Source organism: Hyposmocoma kahamanoa, unplaced genomic scaffold (assembly GCF_003589595.1).
Source record: "Hyposmocoma kahamanoa isolate Upper Pololo Valley unplaced genomic scaffold, ASM358959v1 88, whole genome shotgun sequence".
Classification (NCBI taxonomy): Eukaryota; Metazoa; Arthropoda; class Insecta; order Lepidoptera; family Cosmopterigidae; genus Hyposmocoma; species Hyposmocoma kahamanoa.
In genome coordinates this window covers 9,507,733-9,528,836 of record NW_020654466.1, presented here as the reverse complement: position 1 = coordinate 9,528,836, position 21,104 = coordinate 9,507,733, and the positions used below count along the sequence as shown (strand labels likewise).

General features: G+C 34.7%; 1 protein-coding gene across 1 annotated transcript in view; it reads right to left on the bottom strand.

The window, feature by feature from the left end:
* Positions 1-3,122: 3,122 nt before the first annotated feature.
* Positions 3,123-21,104, bottom strand: part of LOC113235917 — a 77,608-nt gene continuing 59,626 nt past the window's right edge. Inside the window, exons 14-28 of the mRNA XM_026471839.1 lie at positions 18,243-18,404; positions 18,046-18,132; positions 17,763-17,961; positions 17,556-17,681; positions 16,231-16,359; positions 15,128-15,331; positions 14,634-14,759; positions 12,607-12,700; positions 10,923-11,009; positions 9,459-9,598; positions 8,526-8,766; positions 7,404-7,571; positions 6,258-6,345; positions 4,024-4,129; positions 3,123-3,248 (exon numbers count right to left, since the gene is read on the bottom strand). Of these exons, the coding sequence (XP_026327624.1) occupies positions 3,123-3,248; positions 4,024-4,129; positions 6,258-6,345; positions 7,404-7,571; positions 8,526-8,766; positions 9,459-9,598; positions 10,923-11,009; positions 12,607-12,700; positions 14,634-14,759; positions 15,128-15,331; positions 16,231-16,359; positions 17,556-17,681; positions 17,763-17,961; positions 18,046-18,132; positions 18,243-18,404 (2,083 nt within the window). The remainder of the gene's footprint in view (positions 3,249-4,023; positions 4,130-6,257; positions 6,346-7,403; positions 7,572-8,525; positions 8,767-9,458; positions 9,599-10,922; positions 11,010-12,606; positions 12,701-14,633; positions 14,760-15,127; positions 15,332-16,230; positions 16,360-17,555; positions 17,682-17,762; positions 17,962-18,045; positions 18,133-18,242; positions 18,405-21,104) is intronic.

Genomic DNA, 21,104 nt, shown 5'->3' with positions numbered 1-21,104 from the left:
CAGAAAGACACAAATATAAATCAGCAACAAGTTTCGTCACATAAAAATTAATAATGCAATTCGCACAGACTTAGTAATTTTCACCCAGTTGGTTAAACGTCCCCATAACAATGGCGTTTCAAATTGTGAATGAAATATCTGTTCCATACTATTATAATATATTGTAGTTGATTTTTGTTGTCCTTATTATGCGTATATAGCTTAGGAGGAGGAGCACGTCTATACCCAGCAGTGGGTGTTAACGGGCTGAGATGATGATATAGATTGAGAGAAAACTTTAGTAGTTTTTGTTGCAATCGTTGCATAATGAGTAACGCAAATACTGCAATTGACTAAGGTTATTCTAAATTACTATTTTTTTTTATAATACCAAGTGACGGGACGGACGCCGAGACGCCTGTCCATAACAGATGAAGTGCCACTCAGAGCTTTAAATCGCAATGATCTTATGGGTACTGCCACTGCGCCCGTTACCCTGACAGAAGTTGATAAGACACACGTGCCTGTAATTTAAAGCACCATTACTCTTCTAAACCGGAACGCAGAACCTATTTCCTCCTCCAAGCAGTAATGCTCACATTAGGTAAGGTGGCAGTACTTCTCTGGATAAACTTTCACAAGAAGCTCTACTCTACTAAAATATACTGTGATGAATACCCCATTTCTTCCAATTATGTTTACACCCTATAGTTACAAGTAAAAATATGACAACACTACGATCCGAGGACGTGTAGGCATTGAGGCACCTATTGTCTTATTATAAACTATGGTTAGCCTTCATTGACTTACAATTATATGGACGTCGGGTCCGCGCTAAAAAGTGTCCGAACTTATAGGGCGTTAAAATCGTATACAGAGCGTCATTCACGCTTTAGTCTTCGTTTGTTTAACTGACAGCGAAGCAAGCAAAATTAGACAGTACTGCGATGACATTACAATTTAAATTCAACATTTTAGCTTTTTCATATTCCTTTACATGTCACTACGTTTAAATAGGTTGACTTGGGACATTTTTTTCGTGGTTTTCGTATTAGACCCGTCGTCCATTTATTTGTAAGTCAATGTTAGCCTTACCTTTTTACACTACTATATGTAAATCGAACTCAGAAGAGAGAGAAATCAGATTAATTTATGTTTAAAATTTCAGATAGTCAGGCCGTAAATTATTTAAAGTAGTAAGTGGGTAAGTAAGCCTTTGTGAAATATGTCGAGCCTTTGGGAAAACAAAATAAAACTAGTTGAACCTTCCATTTGAGCCTGAGTTAAAAGGGGGACTTTACCCGCTATAATGCCCACTTTAGTGGCTTGAAATCCACTGACTTCCACAATTTAGAGTATATAAAAAGTAATTGTGATGGATATAAATGTGGTGCAACGCTAAACTAATCGTGATTCAGGCTAAGTCCTGTAGTTTATATAATACATTGTAATATAAGTATGTATATGTAACGACGTTTTAAAGAATTCGAATACTGTCATTAATTACACTCATTGAGATAGATTTACGCGGGTGCACAACAAGAGTATCTGACTTGATCCAGGTCACATAAGTAATCATTATACACAAACAGCCACTTTTCTGATGACATCTATGTACTAGCATTTTTCACACAATTTTTTTTTTGCAGTGCTGGATATGTCATGCGGAAGCCATGAGGTTAATGCACGAATAAAGCTTCTTTATCCTACGCTGAACGCATTACTTGAAAATAATGGTGAACCCCGAAACTGCTGATCGAACTTGCGATCGTCAATCATAATATAACATTTCGTTTTTTACTTAGTAAGTTTTTGAGACATGGATATGAAAATCTGACGAATTGTCACAACCCCCGCGCGCCAGAAAAACTTGCACGCTCGCGAATTTTAGTAAATCTTCGGTCACTTTATGTGCCATGTCAAAAAAATGTTCTACAATTATAAAAATGATTTTTTTTCCTGTCATTTATACCTTCGAAAATAAACATTTATTCACATTTTTTAGGTTAATTCCAATGGTTAATTCAGTATCTCCTTATGTTTGTTAGATGTATTTATCTATTAGATGTATATATATATTGAGTCCTCCTACATAATCTATCTTAAGCCACATAATATATTATTTCATACACAATTTTACGTATAAATAAATATTAGGTATATCTTTTTCTCTGTAAAGTGTTTTATTTTGATATTTTTTGTTATCTTGTATTTATTCTCGGTGGCGTCCACTCAGCGTTGGGTTGTTTTGCATGCACAACTCAACAAATGCTGAGTGGTGAACATTTTGGATCTCAATGTTTAGTATCGAGATTAACTTTATATTACTAGTAGAGCCCAAATAAATATTATTTTCTTTCTTTCTTTCTTTCTCTTTCTTTGTAATAGGTGATTTGTTCACAAATCACTTTATTTTTATCTAGGTCTATTATAAAATTATAACGAAAGATATTCCGAAAGATTCTGGGACCAATCCAAGGAGAATTTGGGAACTGGAGTGCCGGATTTAATAGAGAGATCGATGATCTAGTGCCTGGCTACTTCGCTGGCCGGGGCATGTGGAAAGAATGGGAGAGGATCGAGTTGCTAAAAGAACGTATTTGAGGCGACCTACGGGGCATCGTCCAGTGGGGCGTGCGAGATATCGCTGGAAGGATGAAGTCGCCAGAGGAAGCTGGATGTGCCCGAATGATCGGAACTGACTCAAAACCGTAAGAAATGGCGTACTTTGCCCTGCGTCCTTTTGAATGGCATCGGAGGCCAAGATTCACTTCGGGTCTCTGAGCCAGCGAAGTATGGTGACTAAACATGATCACCAAGACAAACAATTCATCAGTATAACTTGCTAGTATGACCACCAATAAATGTCAAATAAGTAAAACTATAAAATTAACTTGCAATATCTCAAGAATTGCAGGTATTATGCTCATTTTAGTATTTTCAATATATTACAAACGTTCCCCTGTTTTTTTGGAAAATTGGAAATTGTGAATTTGGTCGATTATCCACGTAGCCCTCTTATAGATATATGTGTTTGAATTACATAACGTACAAACAAAAGAAAAAAGAACAAAAAAGCTAGCTTTATTAATAGCTACTATTAAGTGTTAATGAAACATATGAAAAAAACACTATTATTCTAATTAGTGATGGGATTCCACTTCCTTTTTATATACACTAGCTTTGCTATATAACAATGTTTTAATATCTGGATAGCCAGCTAATAAATCTTGCCAATTGTTAAATGTTAATGTAACCAGATCCACGACCTGAGAAAGAAAATAATGGTAATTAAATTGAATAGTGTCATTGAAGCGACAATAAGATTTTCACAGCTAACTGGAATACAAAATTATAATATTAGCTCGTTTGTGCAAACGCAACGTAATAGCAACTTATCATAAACAACAACTTTTATTCCGTGACTTTTCATAGTTCATCAGATTTTACTTTCATACAAAAATAAATTTATTTAAAAAGATCGCTCGAAATAATAATGACTCTGTGCAGGACGGGGGTGGGAGTTGCCGCTGAGGACGCTTGCACGTTTGAACATACTTATCCGGTGGCATAGTCAAGGCCATCAGCGGTCAACTACAAAATGTCCTTCAAAAAAAACTTTTCTACCAAATACACATCCAAAAAGTGTCAGTTAATACAATAAAACTTAAGTTTATTTTTGGTAAATTTATTACGTTTTATAAAACGCATGGAACAAAAATCGTTTTTTATTGCGGTCTCGACAAAAATCGTTTTTTATTGCGGTCTCGGCTGCACGGTAATTGGATCCAAAAAACCCGTTGTTCCCCCATTACAATAGACCGTTTCCTCATGCTCCTACTGGGTGCCCCACTGCTAAGAGGACGAGGACTAATACGTCTCTATGCTCCTACCGGTAGGAGTAAAATGATAAATATATCCTCGTGCTCCTACTAATTGTACTGTCATCGGTCTACCCTACTCCCGAATCTTAGACATCCATCTTGTATGTTAAGTACTCTATGAACTCAGACCAAGGATGCTAATTTAATTGTATTGACTCACCGTACGCGTGTAATAAGTAAACTTATAAGGCAAATTGGGGTAGAGCCCCGGTATTATACCAAAGTATCCATTAATCAACAACACTGAAGCTAATCTCGAATCACCTCTAGAATAGAAAGAAAGATAATGAAACTGAAACATTATTTTTACCAGCAAAATTCCTTTCCTTAACTTAACACACAACAACATCGTGAAAAATGAAAATGAAAGCTGTACTGTATGAAGTAAGTTATGGTGTAGGTATAGTTACAAAATCAAAAAAAAATGTAGTGTTATGCGAATAACATGACAACATATTTAATACAAAATAGTAAAAGAAAATTAATACAAAAATTAAAAGCCAAAATACAACACTACACCAAGAATTAGAAACACCGATACCATAAAACAGGAATAAAATATTGATGATACAAAAATGAGATATTGAATACGTTTTGTTTCTAATGTTGATAATAGAATCGACTATAATTTATTCTATAACTGAGGTAGACTTGCATCTCAACAGTTTTAATTAATGTACATATTTTGTTAAGATTTGTTATGAATGACTTGGAGCAACGTGTGTATACGCGAAAATATAAGCATTGCGATTGTAGTTGCTACCAATGCTACTTTCATTTATAAAAAAATATTTTTTTCTATACACGAAAATAACATATAAAATAATAATACTAAAATAATTATGTACTTTAGTATAATTTAATGTAACATTGTAGAAAAAAATTCAATGTGGGTTACAACAACACTACTGCGCTGATAGCCTCAATCTGTCTTGCCTCAGTATGACGACCTTATGCTCTAAGGCGAACTAAAGAATTTTATACTCTTAGGCTGGTTTAAGAGCAGTGCGGATTTATCTACGGACCGTCCGGCACCGGAGCGGAGTAACACATGTGGCGTTATAACATCGTTTTACAGTAACGCGGATACGTACGGAACAGGCTACACGTGAACTCCGCATAAACCTCCTGTGCATACATGACAACCACTGCACTGGTGGTATGGTGGGTATTTATGAAGTCCCTACCGTATAGAGATGCCTTTGAATGCCCTTGAAAATGAGCGATATAGTGTCAACTAAAATAGTAAACTTGTTTTAAAAATCATTTATCATATATCACTTTGTTTTATAAATCAAGGTACAGTATTTTTTTTAATAAACATATCTTTTCATTATAATAAAAAATAACAATGTTTTTTTAAAGGTATTGTTTTACTCATGGTTACCACACTATTATCGTACTACGATTTGGTAGTACGGTAGAGACATAAAAATACCCACCACACCACCAAAGGGTTTCCTTAGTGGTACGATGGGTCACGCGGGGAAAATTCATATTAATATTATAGTAACTTTCAGGTAAGATTTTTTATTCAATTTCGGTGACAATTTTTTAAATTTAATTACAATATCATCGTGAAATATTAAAGAATAGGAAACGAAACTATTATTGACCATGACCATGACCGTCAGTCAACCGTGACCATGGGACCTGTAAAGGGCCCGTAACGTCGGTTTGTTTGAAAAAATAAAAATACGCGATTTAAATCCGGAAAAATAGTTTCATTTCCTATGTGTAACAATCACGAAAACCTGAGAACACGATATATTAAAGAACATTTCAGGTTACCACACTCGAACATTAAATAATACAAATTGTCACCAAAATTGAATACAAAAAAACTTACCTAAAATGACCCATTAATAAATGCGAAAGTCACTCAGTCCGTTACGTTTTCTCGCCTAAACAGTGGAATCAAAATTGTTGAATTTTGGTATAGAGATAAATGGAACGTTAAGAGATGGACCTAGGCTACTTTTTGCCACAAAAATAAATTCCCCGTTAACAGGTAAAGTAGGGGATGAAATTTAGTACAGAGAACCAATCATTTCTATAGGCTACTAAGTTGCAGGCACCACCTGGTTAAAAATACATGAGTAAATCCTACCGCTACGTATACGATATAATTACTTTTGCCATGTTTGAGTGGCGCCTCGACAAAAGAAAGGTTTCTCTACGCGTCCGAGTTTTTTTATTTCTTGTCCATGTTAAGCGTTTAATGTTAATAGAAAATGTGTGGTTCTGCTACTTGTCAGAGTTCCGTTTTGTGCTAAGGCGTAATGTAAGCAGATACCATAACATTGCTTTTGGGAATTTCAAAAGCTGACCTACTTTTGATAATAATTGCACAATTATTAATTGAATGAATATAACAATTACTTGCTCATTTACCTTGAATCGGTATGCCACTTCTCAACTTCTCCTTCATGAATAAAGTGAATAGTAGGCATTACGTCACCTTCTCTAACAATGTGTTTTCCTAAAAGAAAAATCCTACAATAGTTACGTTATGTACTATAATAATATTTAGTCGTTTTCAAAGAAAACATTCTTAATATTATAACGCACACACTCAATATAGTCCCACATTAGGGAAACACTGTGTCGCGGGTGCCATGGACACACACATAGACAACCATAAATTACACCCAAACTCACAAGATAAATAAATGTAGGCCATACATTGACTTACAATTATATGGACGGCGGGTCCGCGCTAAAAAGTGTAAGAAATTATAGGGCGTTAAAATCGTATACAGAGCGTCATTCACGCTTTAGTCTTCGTTTGTTCGACTGACAGCGAAGCAAGCAAAATTAGACAGTACTGCGATGACATTACAATTTAAAATCAACGATTTAGCTTTTTCATATTCCTTTACATGTCACTACGTTTAAATAGGTTGACTTGGGACATTTTTTTCGTGGTTTTTGTATTAGACCCGTCGTTCATTTATTTGTAAGTCAATGAGGCCATACAAATATTTCTCCCTTTGACCTTCGATCGGGGACCTTTGCGTGGCAATCCGGCATGGTAACCGTTCAGCCACGGAGGCAATATTTAATTTTTATAATCATAACACCATAACACTACAAACATAACATTGTGTCGCGACTTAGTTCGCAAAAAAGTTTCATTTCCAATGTATTACAATTGCGAAAACCTAAAACTGAAAGTTTTAATCGTCTGTTTAAAGGTAAAACCACATAATTTACGTTTCGCCGGTGGAGGCGCTGTACGAGTTACGTTACGCGCTGTATGTTACTTTACTATTTTAGGCATGTAATATACGTTCTTAAATCATATAAATATGCAATTAAAATGTAGTGTGTCGCCTACAATGGATTTAGCTTTAAACAGATGAAATATTCGTTTTAATATTTTTGTTTATTATTATTTAAAATATTATCATTAACAAAAATATTTTTATTTATTCTTATTTTGTCGTCGATGAATATACTTGAATGATGAATATGGTTAACTTCACATGGAAAACTTTTATCCTAATAAATGAGCATCAACCATATTCTCATACTGACCCGGATATATTACGACCCTGGTTAGTCGCGTAGAGAGTTGTCGTAGAAAATAATGGGGCAAATCCTGAAATATCGGCGCAGTCTGCAAGTGGTGTATGTAAAGAGCTTCCATTATATCCTCTCTCAGACAATGCGGTGCCTGGTGTGTTATTTCAGGGAGCCAGCAACCTAGAAAGAAACACAGATATGTATACAAAAAAATGTACAAAACTTTGTAGTATTTTTTTGCTTACTGTACATTTTATTAGCGAGTTTTTATCGTATTTCGTAGCCCGTGTAAAATATTTCACAGCGCCCGCCTCCAGCAGTAGGAATCAGAGTCCAAAATTTGCCGTATAAAATAAATTTAAAATGCAAACTTGAGTTGCATCGCAAATTCACAATGTTAACAAGACTGACAAAATATTTTCATGAATAAATATTAAAGGGGTACGTACAATTCGTTCCATCCAAAAAAAAATTTAAGTGCGGTAGTCGCGCCACTACAAATTTTCATACAATGTCTGTTCTATAAAAGTGGCTACAAAAGTGGCACGCGTGTGGCGCGACAGTCGCGCTGCAGTTGCGCTTTTAAATATTGTTTGAAAATTAGTAGTGACGCCACGAACGTGCCATTGCAGCGCAAACTTAACACAACGTGACAAATCTAACAGAATAGAAAGGAGCCCTGCTTCGAGAGGATATCTAGACTGCGGAATGTAGTTTTTCATGATGCAAAATCAATAGGTTGTTCAACTTCTTTGTTCCACGTAAAGCAAATACTTTTTTGCCTGACGTCGCATGCCAAGGAAACGAGTCGGTTTTCTTCGAAGGCGACTAAAGATTTTGAAGAATCTATACAGGCCTAGTTAATCTCAAACTACTGTGTGTCTGGTCGGTTTCCCAGACAAATGAAATTCGCGGCGTCGTCGCTCAAAAGGATTACACTCTCGTCTTCAACGAGAGTGAATACGTGGGTTTACATGCATTTTAATTTCAATAGTGGCCCAAAAAATTAGTTACATACGTCTATAATATTATAATAATACGTACGTAATATCACCGCGATAAAAAATAGTGTGATCGTCCATTTATGTTAAAAATGATAATATGATTGCACTTAAAAGAAACTTGATGTCACACCTTTCTGCCTTTTCCACAATTGTTTGCTGTATTTCGTCACAGCCTCCACAAGTGCTTCGCACAGACCATTTAGTTTTAAATAATTAAGAAGATTAGATACTTGGAAATCAAAGACATATATTTCACGGAACTTAGTGTATACCGTGCTGATAGTTACACTACAGACCCATAAATCAAGTGAATAGAGCAGAATTGTAACGAAAATTCTGTAATACACGTGCTTTACAGTGACAGCAATCACCTGTAACAAACATAAATATTTGTGGATATTGGTTTAACTAGATATAACGTCGATTCCGAAGCGCTGTGATCTTTTTTCGTTTTCTCATTTCTGTTGAGCACGTAAAAAAATTTCTTAATTTTTTTTACGCTTCTGTACATGTGCGAGTGCAAAATTTTGCAATAGAATATTTTCCCACAGTTTCAACGCAATGCCACACGAGCAGTGCAATGTCGCAACGTAATGCCGTTTACTTACGCATCGCAGCACCCCTTTCCGCTTCGTCTCCTGGTCCCTTGTTCGAGTGGCATGTTTTACATCGCCGCGCGCCGTTTTAACGCACCATGTGGTATCGCTGTTATATGTATCACAACGCAACGCTATTGCAACGCCAACGCAACGCATCGAGTGGCATCGCTCTTAACATGGAACTTCAATAATGTCGAGTCCAAGATATAGAATCGAAATTTGGGCTTGGTCATAACTCGTAGAGTTGTATTTTTTGTGCTACTTTTAAAATACAATCGGTTGCGGAATAAACGAGTTATTCCATTCCTCGATTGTTCAATTTAAGTGGATGCCAAGAAAGCTTCGGTCGCTGCGCCTCGGAAATTATGAAATTACATTCATGTCATGTTTTATGAGCATTTTGTGTATATTTACTATTCTAGAAATTGAATGTTTTAAAAACTTTTATTTGTATTGTATCTTACGTGATCCATGTTAGTAGAAGTTAAAATTACGATCATATACAGGAACGCTACAGTGTAGTCCTCCGTCCACTTACTGGCTACAAGAAAAGCCACTCGTTCTGTTCCATTTACTGTAAAAGTTGAGGTGGTAGTTCTGCATCCTAATAAGAAAGTGTTTTTTTTTTTAATTTTTTTTTAAAATTTCGTAAAAAAAAAACTACTAGGAAAGGGGGCCTAACCAGCACACAAGCCAAAACTTAGGTTCTTCAGTAGCGTATTCAAAAGTAATTAAACAGGCAAGAACATGCACATTACCGCTCGAATAGCACCTCGTATTACTTAGGCGCACATTAGCTGCTCGCGTAGCGCATTTGTCATATTTAGGCGCACATTAACCGCTTGCGTAGCACCTTTGTATCACTTAGGCGCAAATAAACCGCGCGCATAACACCGTTGTATCTTCGTACTAACATACATTTACGACCATTGTAGGACACGTAGCGTATAAATAGGTGCCCATTTTGGGGGTACAGCGGCGCTGAAGTCGCTTATACATCTACTGATACTGATAACTTGTTAATGCAGCGCTTGCCGTTATTAACAACTTCTAAATGGCTATTGTACGGCTTGTTATTAGAGCTTGTGTGCTGTTTGGGGGGTTTCTGATGATGAAATTAATGTCATTTAAATGTTTATTAAGGATCTATTTAAAAAACTACAGTTATTTGAAATAAATCCTCAATATACTTGAACTTAATATTATTAGTACATTATTGCAGAGACTGGGAAGGATTGTCAGACGTGTATGAGTTACAAAGTCGAGAGAAGCGAAGCCTTGTATTATACGAGTCAGGCAAATCCCGTTTCTGCCGAGGTACCTGTATGTATAGTGCTTTAATGAAACAATGCGAGGAATTATAAATGACTAAAGAATGAAAGAGAATGATAGGTGTAATAGGAAAAGTAAAACAAGTTTCCCATGACGAATTTTGCATCTTGTTTTAAATTAGGCGGATTACAGTAATATAATAATATTATTGTTCTTCTCACTAGAACTCATTTTCGCAAAGAAAATATAAAACTTAAAAAAATACAAATTACATAAAAGAACTTCAAAGTACTATCGTTTATTTTACCGACTTTTTCAGTATGTGGTGTGTATATTCGTACGCCAAAACTAAACTCACTAAGTAATACCATAGACATTTTTTTAAATTCTTGCAATTAAGAACACTGACGCTAGTGAGCAGTTGACTGTAAGACAATTTTTCTTTAGTCTGTTTACACAGCTTTTTGTTACTAGAGAGCAACGGACAGAAATGGACCTCCATACTTTTTTTTTGCCAAACAGTTTCACACTCATAAATGATAGACTTTGTGGGTTTCTTTTTTGCATTCATTTCCGAGCATGTTTGAGAATAGCACATTTACAATGCCTCGTCAATAATGTATGAAAATCGTGAAAGTTTAAATCAAAGTATTTACCGTGTCGCTTATTAGGATCCATCCAAACACTAAAATCAATATCTCGAGCGAAAATGTCAGGTAGTACAGGATTTTGAATTGGAAAATCTGTAAACATTTAATATAATATTAGCACAATACAATACACAACACAATAATAATAACGCACACACTCATCATAGCCCCGCACTAGGGAAACCCTGTGTCGCGGGTGCCATGGACACATACATAGACACAAACACAAATTACACCCAAACTCACGAGAGAAATAAATGTAGGCCATACAAATATTTCTCCCGGCCCGGGAATCGAACCTAGGACCTCTGCGTGGCAGTCCGGCATGGTAACCGTTCGGCCACGGAAGCAGTTAATATATAATAATTAGACATCACAATATTTTTTATCCAGCTAACGATAAAATATATAATTTTTAATATCCAACTAATCCATTCAAATAGTCCATTGGCTACCATATTTGACTATATAATGTTTTATTCTATATTAAACAACTCTTTAGGGAATATTAATGTAAATGTAAGTTAATATCTAATTAAAATACTTTGTATGAATTGCGATATAAAATTTTTTTTTTAAAGCCTGAAGGTAAATAACCACAAATTCGCACCCTAGCTAATAAGGCCACATCTGCAAAATGTCAACTTTTCAATAGAGAGATTTATGATAAATAAATTCAAATTTTTTTCGTCGTGTGATGATCATTTGTGTTGTCCGAATATCGCCAATACCGACTGTCTAGATAAGTTAAAAATGCTAAGCAAAAAAGTTTATGTACTTCAAGTTAGCCTTCATCATCATAAACCCATTTACACGTCCCACCTCACACATTGTCCGAGAGTCGTGAACCTTCTTCGATGTGCAGTTCATCACGGTGTTTTCCTTCACCGAAAAGGTCATTGTAAATTTCAAATTAAATTTCGCACATCAATTCCGAGAAACTCGGAAGTGCGAACCCGGATGCGAACCCACGGCCACTGCTTGAAAGGCGGTAGGTCAAAAAACCATTAAGGCTACCACGGCTTAATCTACCTCTAATACATAATAAACTGGATCCGACACTCCAAGTATTTACCTACTTGTGTTAGGAGTCTTGCTCTTAGTTATGGATCGAGAGTATTAGTATTTCAGTTTAAAGGTAAGGTGTTTACATTGAGTATATAACCAGAAATAGAGACGAAATGTCACTTAATTTGTTTGAAAACTATTCTGCCAAATCATTACGGTAACAACTGAGCTTCGATTGGCCAGCGCGAATTCGAAACAAGTGACGGGCGTCGTCATTTGTTTCACTTCAAATTGACCAGTTTAACTTGAGCTTTGCTATAAAGGACGAAAATTGAAAAATTACATATTTAATATTTAATTATCGATGAAATGTGAAAATGTGATTGCGTTTGTTTTGTAATTAGAAGTTTTGCTGATTTTCCCACACCACCGAATGGAATACATAACTAACAGTTAGAGATATGATCTTTATTACAATAAATATAGAATATTTTTTGAATACACGGAGACGTACATACAGGTCAGTTGTTGGCGCTGTACTAATCAGCATTCTATTGATTTCAGCGCAAACGAGAGTTGATATTTAAAAATGATATAAGGCCTGATGAGTTGCCAGGGATGAATGGACCTTATTTCGCCTCTATTCCTGTGTGTATGTGAGTGAGATAATATGGTAAATTACCATCTTTGCACGCAACATATATCCATCCACAAGTTAATGCATGTAACAGCAATGACACAAGTGATATCTTTATCACAATCGACGTCCACCTAGTCTACAACATAAAGAACAATAAGATAATGGAGATGTACTTTGGTAACACAGTAATAGTAACAGGTTAATAGAAATTAAATTATTAATATGATCTGATCAGCTTTTTCCGCTTGTTCGATTTTGGGCAGATTATTATTTAGGCAGACTAGAACCGAAATTCAAAGGGTAGTATAATTCATCGTTTTTCCCAATTCGATATTGTTTCTTATTGTACAGAAGAAAAGGGATTAAGCTGAGTCAGAAATATACTTATTATTTTCATATTTTTAAAAAGAAGTAATAAGTAATAATAACCAATATTATACATGCATGTTTTTATACAAAACATTATATTTGTATGTTAACAATACGTAGTCTGCCTTTTTTGCCTATTAGGTACTTATGTCGGAGATAGTTATCACTTCAAACGTATAATAAATAATAAAATAAATAAATAACGCACACACTCAACATAGCCCCGCACTAGGGAAACCCTGTGTCGCGGGTACCATGGACACACACATAGACAACCACAAATTACACCCAAACTCACGAGAGAAATAATTGTAGGCCATACAACTATTTCTCCCGGCCCGGGAATCGAACCTGGGACCTCTGCGTGGCAGTCCGGCATGGTAACCGTTCGGCCACCGAGGTAGTTAAATTCGGTTTATAGCTTTCGTAATGTGCCTTATATTATTACGTGTTGTTTTCTAATTATTAAAGAAACGATTTACTATTCTCTTTATGGCATTAAGTAGTCACTTCACTTTTTATTTTTATGGCTCCATCATTATTTATCATTACATGAAATGATTTCTACAATGTCATGGTCGAAAGGAAAATAAAGAAACAAAAAAAAAACTGAGGTTGTGTGTAGTCAGATGGGCTGGTCCACGGAAATCTTCAGGTGAGAATGTAAAACAAAATACAACACAAACATGTAACACGCATTCAGAACTAAGTATATTTAACTGGATGAATTTACGTAGAGTATAAATGTAGGGGAAAACACTAAAATTAATTATAGTACCCGCACGCTATGATGGCCGTTTTGACCTTTGTCCGCTCATCAAGTCTCGTATTAAATCATAACTACGTTGAAGGAGCTAATTGCTACACATTGTTGTCAATAGTAACTGCAGTTAAATTTATGGAATGATAATTTTACGACATTTGCTTGTCGAAAATTGAGATTTTAACAAATTAGGATCGCTAAACATTTTTATTTTCCTTTTTTTAAAACATTTTAATCAACTACCTTTTGCAATACTAGATAAAAATCTAAAAACTTATAGATGTGACTCGTTAATTATATTTTTTTTTTCGAGAATAAATTGAGATTTCACCTCCCCATTGTAATCTGTCAAAACGGCCACCATAGCGTGCCGGTACTATAGCTTTTTTAAACCTCTAAGTACTATAGTCTCGATCATTATTTCTTTATTGACAAAAAGTGACTGAAAAATAAGTTATCGATTTCCTATAACATGATGGCTGTTTGTAGGGTTGCCATTTGAAAACATGAAGTGAAGTTGATGGTCAATGCTTCATTAAAGAGCGCGCATTGTCAAGATGGGCTTTTTATGCGACTTACTTAGAAAGTGTACAATCGAGCGCGGCTGCTCCCTGTGAATCTGATCGATCGTTTGTATTTTAGAACTGATTATTGTGAAACTTAGATATTATTTGCAATCAACTGACGTTATTATTTTCATTGTTGACTGAAGGAGTTGGCAACGAAGAGAGAATCGGTCAATTATCAAATAATTCCTGATTAAATTAATAATAATGATAATGAGAGTGTTCCCCTGAACGTTTCTCTTTCGGTTATATTCCGACATCTATTTCTACCTTTTTAATTAGGTACTTACTTCAAAATGTTTGCAGAAGTGCTTATAAAACACTAAAATGCAATAAATTCTCCCAAGTCGCCCAAAATGGAACTCCCATACACGACTGATGTATCCCACAATAGCAAAGAAAAATGACATAACATCAAAAAAGAAAGTTATATTTAGGAGTTTTCTTAATCGAATGTGTTGGTACACACATTCGTCGTTAACTACCTTTAGCTCCATCTGTAAAAAAGGACGATAACTTGATACTTTCACTATTCCTACATATATGTAGTAATTGCAATGAAAACATAACTATTTCACAAACTTAAGACCTTTATCCATTTTTTCAGTATAATATTATCTCATATTATGTATCAATAAATAGGTATGTGGAATTATAATAATATTAAATCGCACTAAGAATCGCATGAGTAATGAAACTATTTTTTCAGATTTATTTCAAAACAAACAACAAATCAAATAAACGCGATTTAAATCCGGAAAAATAGTTTCATTTGCTATGTGTAACAATCGCAAAAACCTAAGAACTCGATAGTCACATGAGAGTTAAAAAGGAATTACATAGAGTATACAAAGACTACCGTTACCGTGAAATATTCCATCACTAAGTTGGCCAGGTGTATAACATCAAAAAGTATTAAAATGTACACAAATAAGTCTCTTGTTTCTCCATCTACTACGCCCAACATCAGAATCATAACGAAAGTACAGAATGGACCGATGAACAAAGCGCAATATAACCAGCCAGCATACAATTTACTTTGTTCAACAGTTACTGGACTCTGCATTTTCTGTGAATTAATTACAAATGGTACATGATAAATAAATGCAATAGTACCTACATAAATGCAATAGTACCTACATAAATAGAATAAAGTCCCAATTTTCACTTAGTGATCAACACAGACCAAATACAAAGTCGAGCTCTTTATTACTCATCGAGTATATAACTAGAAATAGAGACTAAATATCATTTAATTGATTTGAAACTATTCTGCCATATCATTACGGTGACAACTGCGCTCCGATTGGTCAGCCCGAATTCGAAACAATTGTTTCACTTCAAATCGACCAGTTTAACTTGTGCTTTGTTATAATAGACGAAATTTGAAAAATTACATATTTAATATTTAATTACCAACGAAATGTGATTCGGTTTGTTTTATAATTAGATGTTTTGCTGATTTTCCCACACCACCATCTTTATTACAATAAATATAGAATATTTTTGGAATATACGCGCGGAGACGTACACACAGGTCAGTTGTTGGTGCTGTACTATTTCAGCTTTCTAATTTTTGATTTCAGTGAAAACGAATTTGATATTTAAAAGTGATATAAGGCCCATTTGCCTGATGAGTTGCTAGGGATGGGTAGCGCTTATTTCGTCCCTATATTCTGGTTATATACTCAATGTTATTACTTTTTAGAGTGCCCACCCCCACGATGTACTGCTCCATTCCGTCAGTCTGTTCTGTTCCGTACGTCTGGCACACCCTGGGTTACAATCGGCGAGTACCTTACGCCGATTGGCAAATTCTTTCACTGTTAAGGCTAACATTAAAGTGTGTGCTATCGATACGAGAAGAATGAGGAGACAGTGGGTAAATATCTACTTTTTTCTTGTGACATTCATAGTTTTAAAAAGGGTCACTGGGACTTAATTTGAAAGGCGACTAGTTCTACTTACAGGTAGTTTTATCAGTTTTTGTCCACGTAATATGTATTGTATATTATCGGCTGCTTTTTCAGGAATTTGCTGCAATATTTCCACGTAATCATCCTCTGATTGAGGATTGATGTTGATATTATTCCGAATCTGCAATGTAGTCGAAACAATATTATAAAATATAAGTCAACGATTATAGTCCGTCCAACCATTTATTTAACTTTTGGCATATGCATGCCTCCGAAGTTCTGTAATTATTGACATATAATGGATAAAAAATGCAATACTTCCTGGACTCTTTTTATTTTTTAATTTTAGTAAGTTTTAGTAGTAAATTTTTTAGTTTTTAGCTTTGATATTTATCGAGTCGACGTAACGAAGATTATTCAAATTGACATATTTTGGTACTTGTCTAATAAATTATAATGAAATGGAATAAATTATTATTAATACAAAGATCGAACACTTCGATTCGGCCGGATTCGAACCGACGTCTTCTAGCGTACCGTGCCAGACGCTATACCAACTAAGCCACGGAACGAACCAGTGGATTTCACGAATTTTTCTATTTGCTTGTTGTCGTGTCTTTGTATTTTGTTTTTCAACGCCTTTTTGGTAATTATAACAAACTAGTGGAGTAATTTCATATAAAAAATAATTGAACATCAATTCCATAAAAATTTCAATTATTATTGTTTATTATAATGAATCGTCGGATTCTTCTCCATATGAATGGGAATCATCACATAATGAATTATTAATACTTGAGTACACAAATTGTTAAACGCAACATCACGATCCCAATCAGACAATATCTTCTTTTTTGAACCTGCAGTCACGGTTAAAACTTCTTCATAAATTCGATCGTTATAAAAAATCGAATACGAAACGCATTAGGATGTCACTAAGGCTGCCTTTCCACCAGAGATGTGCGACGTAGCGAGGCGGTGTGCGAGGAAAAGACCACCAATAGGATTACTAGCCTCGCTTAGCGCAGCTCCGGTGGGAAAGGGTTAGCGGAGCTAAGTATTTGTACATACAAAATAGCGAGAAATGTTTGCGAGATGTGTGCGAGGCATGCGGGCGAGTAATGTGTGCAAAACGGTGTAGGAAACCAGAGTACTGAAAGTATGACACTAACTGACACTGACATATCGGCATCGCTCTCCACACCGTATCCCGCCCGGACACGACTAAAATGAGTTCGTAACGCATCCTCGCACAGCTTTGGTGGAAAATATCCGATCATTTCACACCGCTTCGCTACCTCGCACATCTCTGATGGAAAGGCAGCCTAATTGATTGGAATTAAATGATTGGGCGGAGTATACACGTCACTCACTCACTTCTTCGTCAATGCTATCGTGGAACTGCTTGAGAGACAGGCACAATATGTCAGCATGTTCTGCAGCAGTCGCCGTTACGCGGATCGGACGTAGCACACTGTCTCTAAGTTGGCCAAAAATGGAACCCTAAAAACATTTCATTTATATAATACTATAATGCAACAGCACATATTTTGTTTATTACTTCGACGATATACGTCTACGTACTTTAGATAGCAAAGCAACTTTCTGGCCATTCTTGTATAGTTGCACCTTTCCACGGTGCACAAAGTAAATGGTTGACGTCAAATCCATTTCTCTCATTATGTCTCCACCGGGAAGAAAATAAGTCAGAATCATGTGACATGCTAAGTTTCGTTGAAAATTTATGTCTCCCTGAAGTATCGTATTTGCAGCAAGTACAGTCCTGTAAATGTCAAAAGACTGTCAGTGCTTTCTCTTTTCTTTTCTGAAATAATGTGGTAAACATATTGCATACTTTTAAACTTACGATTTAAAAAAATAAAAACTTAGATCTTGTCGAAAAATCAAACCAAAGCGTTCGGACATCAAATTTTGTACGTTTATTCCTTTTGTTCTGGAATAATCGCAAAATAAATTTTAAGCTCTACAGGCACACTACAGGTATCCATTTCATTTCACTTAACATTTAAATTTACTACATACGTATATTAAACAGTAAATTACCTTATCCACCAATAAGTGAAATGGGCTACGACTCGTTTTGTTACTTCCTTATTTACTCTTTCAGATGTTAAAAAATCTTGAAGTTGTTTCAGACCGTGTTGAAATATATTATTTCCTCGAAAGTTTAATACCAACAACGTTTGAGAGTAACACATGAAGTACCTATAAAAATTAATAACACAACTAAATACTTTTTTGTATTATAAGTGACTGGACGAACTAGTTGTGCGCCTGGCGGTAAGCGACATCCTGTTCATGGCAGTTGCAATGTCACTCAGAAATTTAAGTCGCAAAAACCTGAGGGGCACTGCCATTGCACTCGTCACGCTGAGACATAAGTTGCCAAGTCCCTTGTGCATGTAACTTCACTAGTACCCTTATCCTTCAAAACCGAAACGCAGTAATGTTCACAATGCCGCTTGTCGATTCTATTCTTCTGTTCTATTTATTTACAAGGCGTTCTACTGCTACTACAAACCTAAAAGCAGTGTCGAATCTATGTTATGTCGAGTCTAGGTTATCGTGAACTACGTATAAGTTACAGGTACAGGTATTAACGAAAATTCAGGGGATATAACTCGTCAAAAACAATATTTTTTGTTTAACTACAATATAATAATTTATTTTACATTACGAATATCACAATATTACAATTTAAAATATCGTGTTATAGGATAATAATTGACATAAACATTGAATAAACAATAAGTAATTGTGTGTAATTTTCATTATATATAAAATGCATAAAAAAATTATATGTGTACATAAAATGTTCCAAGTAACTTATGTAAAATGAAAGTAAACAATGTTCAAAATCAATACCTCTCTCTCTCTCTATAAGCAATCCAATTTTATACAACTACTACTACACTACTACAACTAATACTTCCAAAATATAACAGAATTTCGAAGGTGCCCAAGCACCACCTATATCTACCTATATCTAAAATAGAATTTAATTCGATTGAATATTTTAAGAGTTCAAATTCCCTTTAGATATCTCGAAGAAGGTTTTCTAGATAATTTAAAGGAAAAATTGGACACAACTTTATTAGTAGATCACAAGAGTGCTTTGAGAAATTATCAGTAGGTAGTGTTAAGAGTGATTCTTATCTTTTTTCTCAATTAACCTTTCTAGAATACTACAAGACCTTGTTTGTAAAAATTTGTAGAACGGGATTTGTCTTGTAGATAGTTCTTAGATAATGTATAGTCTATGATAGTTTTCTTAGTAATGCTATTTTAAAACCAAAATAACTAAAGCATTACAAACATAAGACACAATTCTCTTAATACTACTAGATTTCAAGTTTAATGGCTTAGAAAATATAAACTATCAAAATTGCAACATGGCGAAATTAGATATAATATTTCTGACTTTTTCGCGCAATGTTTAATCGTTTAGAAAGCGCGAATTGACCTGCGACTTTAAATACATTGTGAAAAGTAATGAAAAACCTGTCATAAGACTAATGAGCTCGCTGAATTTTAAATATTTATGTATAAATATTAACTTAATAAAAATACCGTTATCGATTTTCGGTTTTAAATATTTATAGAAAGCTGTTTTTTTATTTGTATATTTATATACAAAACAATTCACAAAACAAACCATTTCCAAGAAGTTCTAGGCTTATTCAAGCTAATTTCATATTAGGTTTACTTTTTAAAAAAAAAAGAAATTTTTCTCGGCTACATCATAGTCATTCTTTAAAAATAAAAAAGGCGATAAGAATTTCAAGCTTTTTTCAAAACACTGTTAGGAGCATTTTGTCTATAGCTTTATCTATAGAAAAACTTTAAAACACGAAAAGATTATTTTTACTTGCTTTAGTGTAGTGGATCTTGTAGAAGAGAATATTCACTCCTATGAAGCTTTTATGATTATCTACAAAACGCGATGTTTCTAAGCGATTTTTTTCTTTTGGTAGTATTACAAAACCTTTATAAGGCGTAAAAGTTGTAGAATAGTGAGCTTTTCATGCAATAAATAACCTCCCACACGTTACCCAAGGTCAAAAAAACTAATGAAAAAATCCAATTTGCCGCAAAAAAACGTTATTCTGTATAATTATATGGAATGTGTTATATATGACTAGAAAGGTGGATAAATTTCCTACTAGATAGGGTATATTTCAATGGCACACCTAACTTATGCTGGAAGAAATAAAATTTTCTTTAGAAAATTGAGGTTATTTCTGCACGCCAATCACATTTCACACAATGATTTCACTGTATTCTATTGCTAGACGGCACAATACACGTACACAACATGGAAGTACAGTAGTTTACGAGCTCATTTCAATTGTTTTTATAATTTCAGAACACGGAATTATTTTACAATGTTTATTTATTTGTCAATAAACAAAAATGCCGTTCTATCCGTGCTTTTCTTACGCAGCTAACAAACAAAACCTTCTTCGTCCTGAATTATCTCCCTTAATATTTCATAGATGGCACTATATTCTATGTGAAAATGGGAAATAGCTAATTAATATCAAATTGCGGCTCTTGTCGTTGGTTGAAGCAATTATCACGTGAAATACTTTCACATATTATTTATTGCATTTAACATTTGGTGCGAAACGCGAAATAGCTGATTGATTTATTGATGTTAAATTTTACGCTTGAGTACGCTAAATGCTAATGCTATATTTAGCACTTAGCAAGTTATATAGTTGTAGTTATAATTAAATTTTTATTGAATTGATATTCAATTATTTTTTGTGAAATGACTCCACTAGTTTGTTATAGTTACGAACACTCAGAAAAAACACTCAGAAAAAATTTCCTTTGATCCGGTCGGATTCGAACCGACATCTTCTTGCATACCGTGACAGACGCTATACCAACTAAGCCACG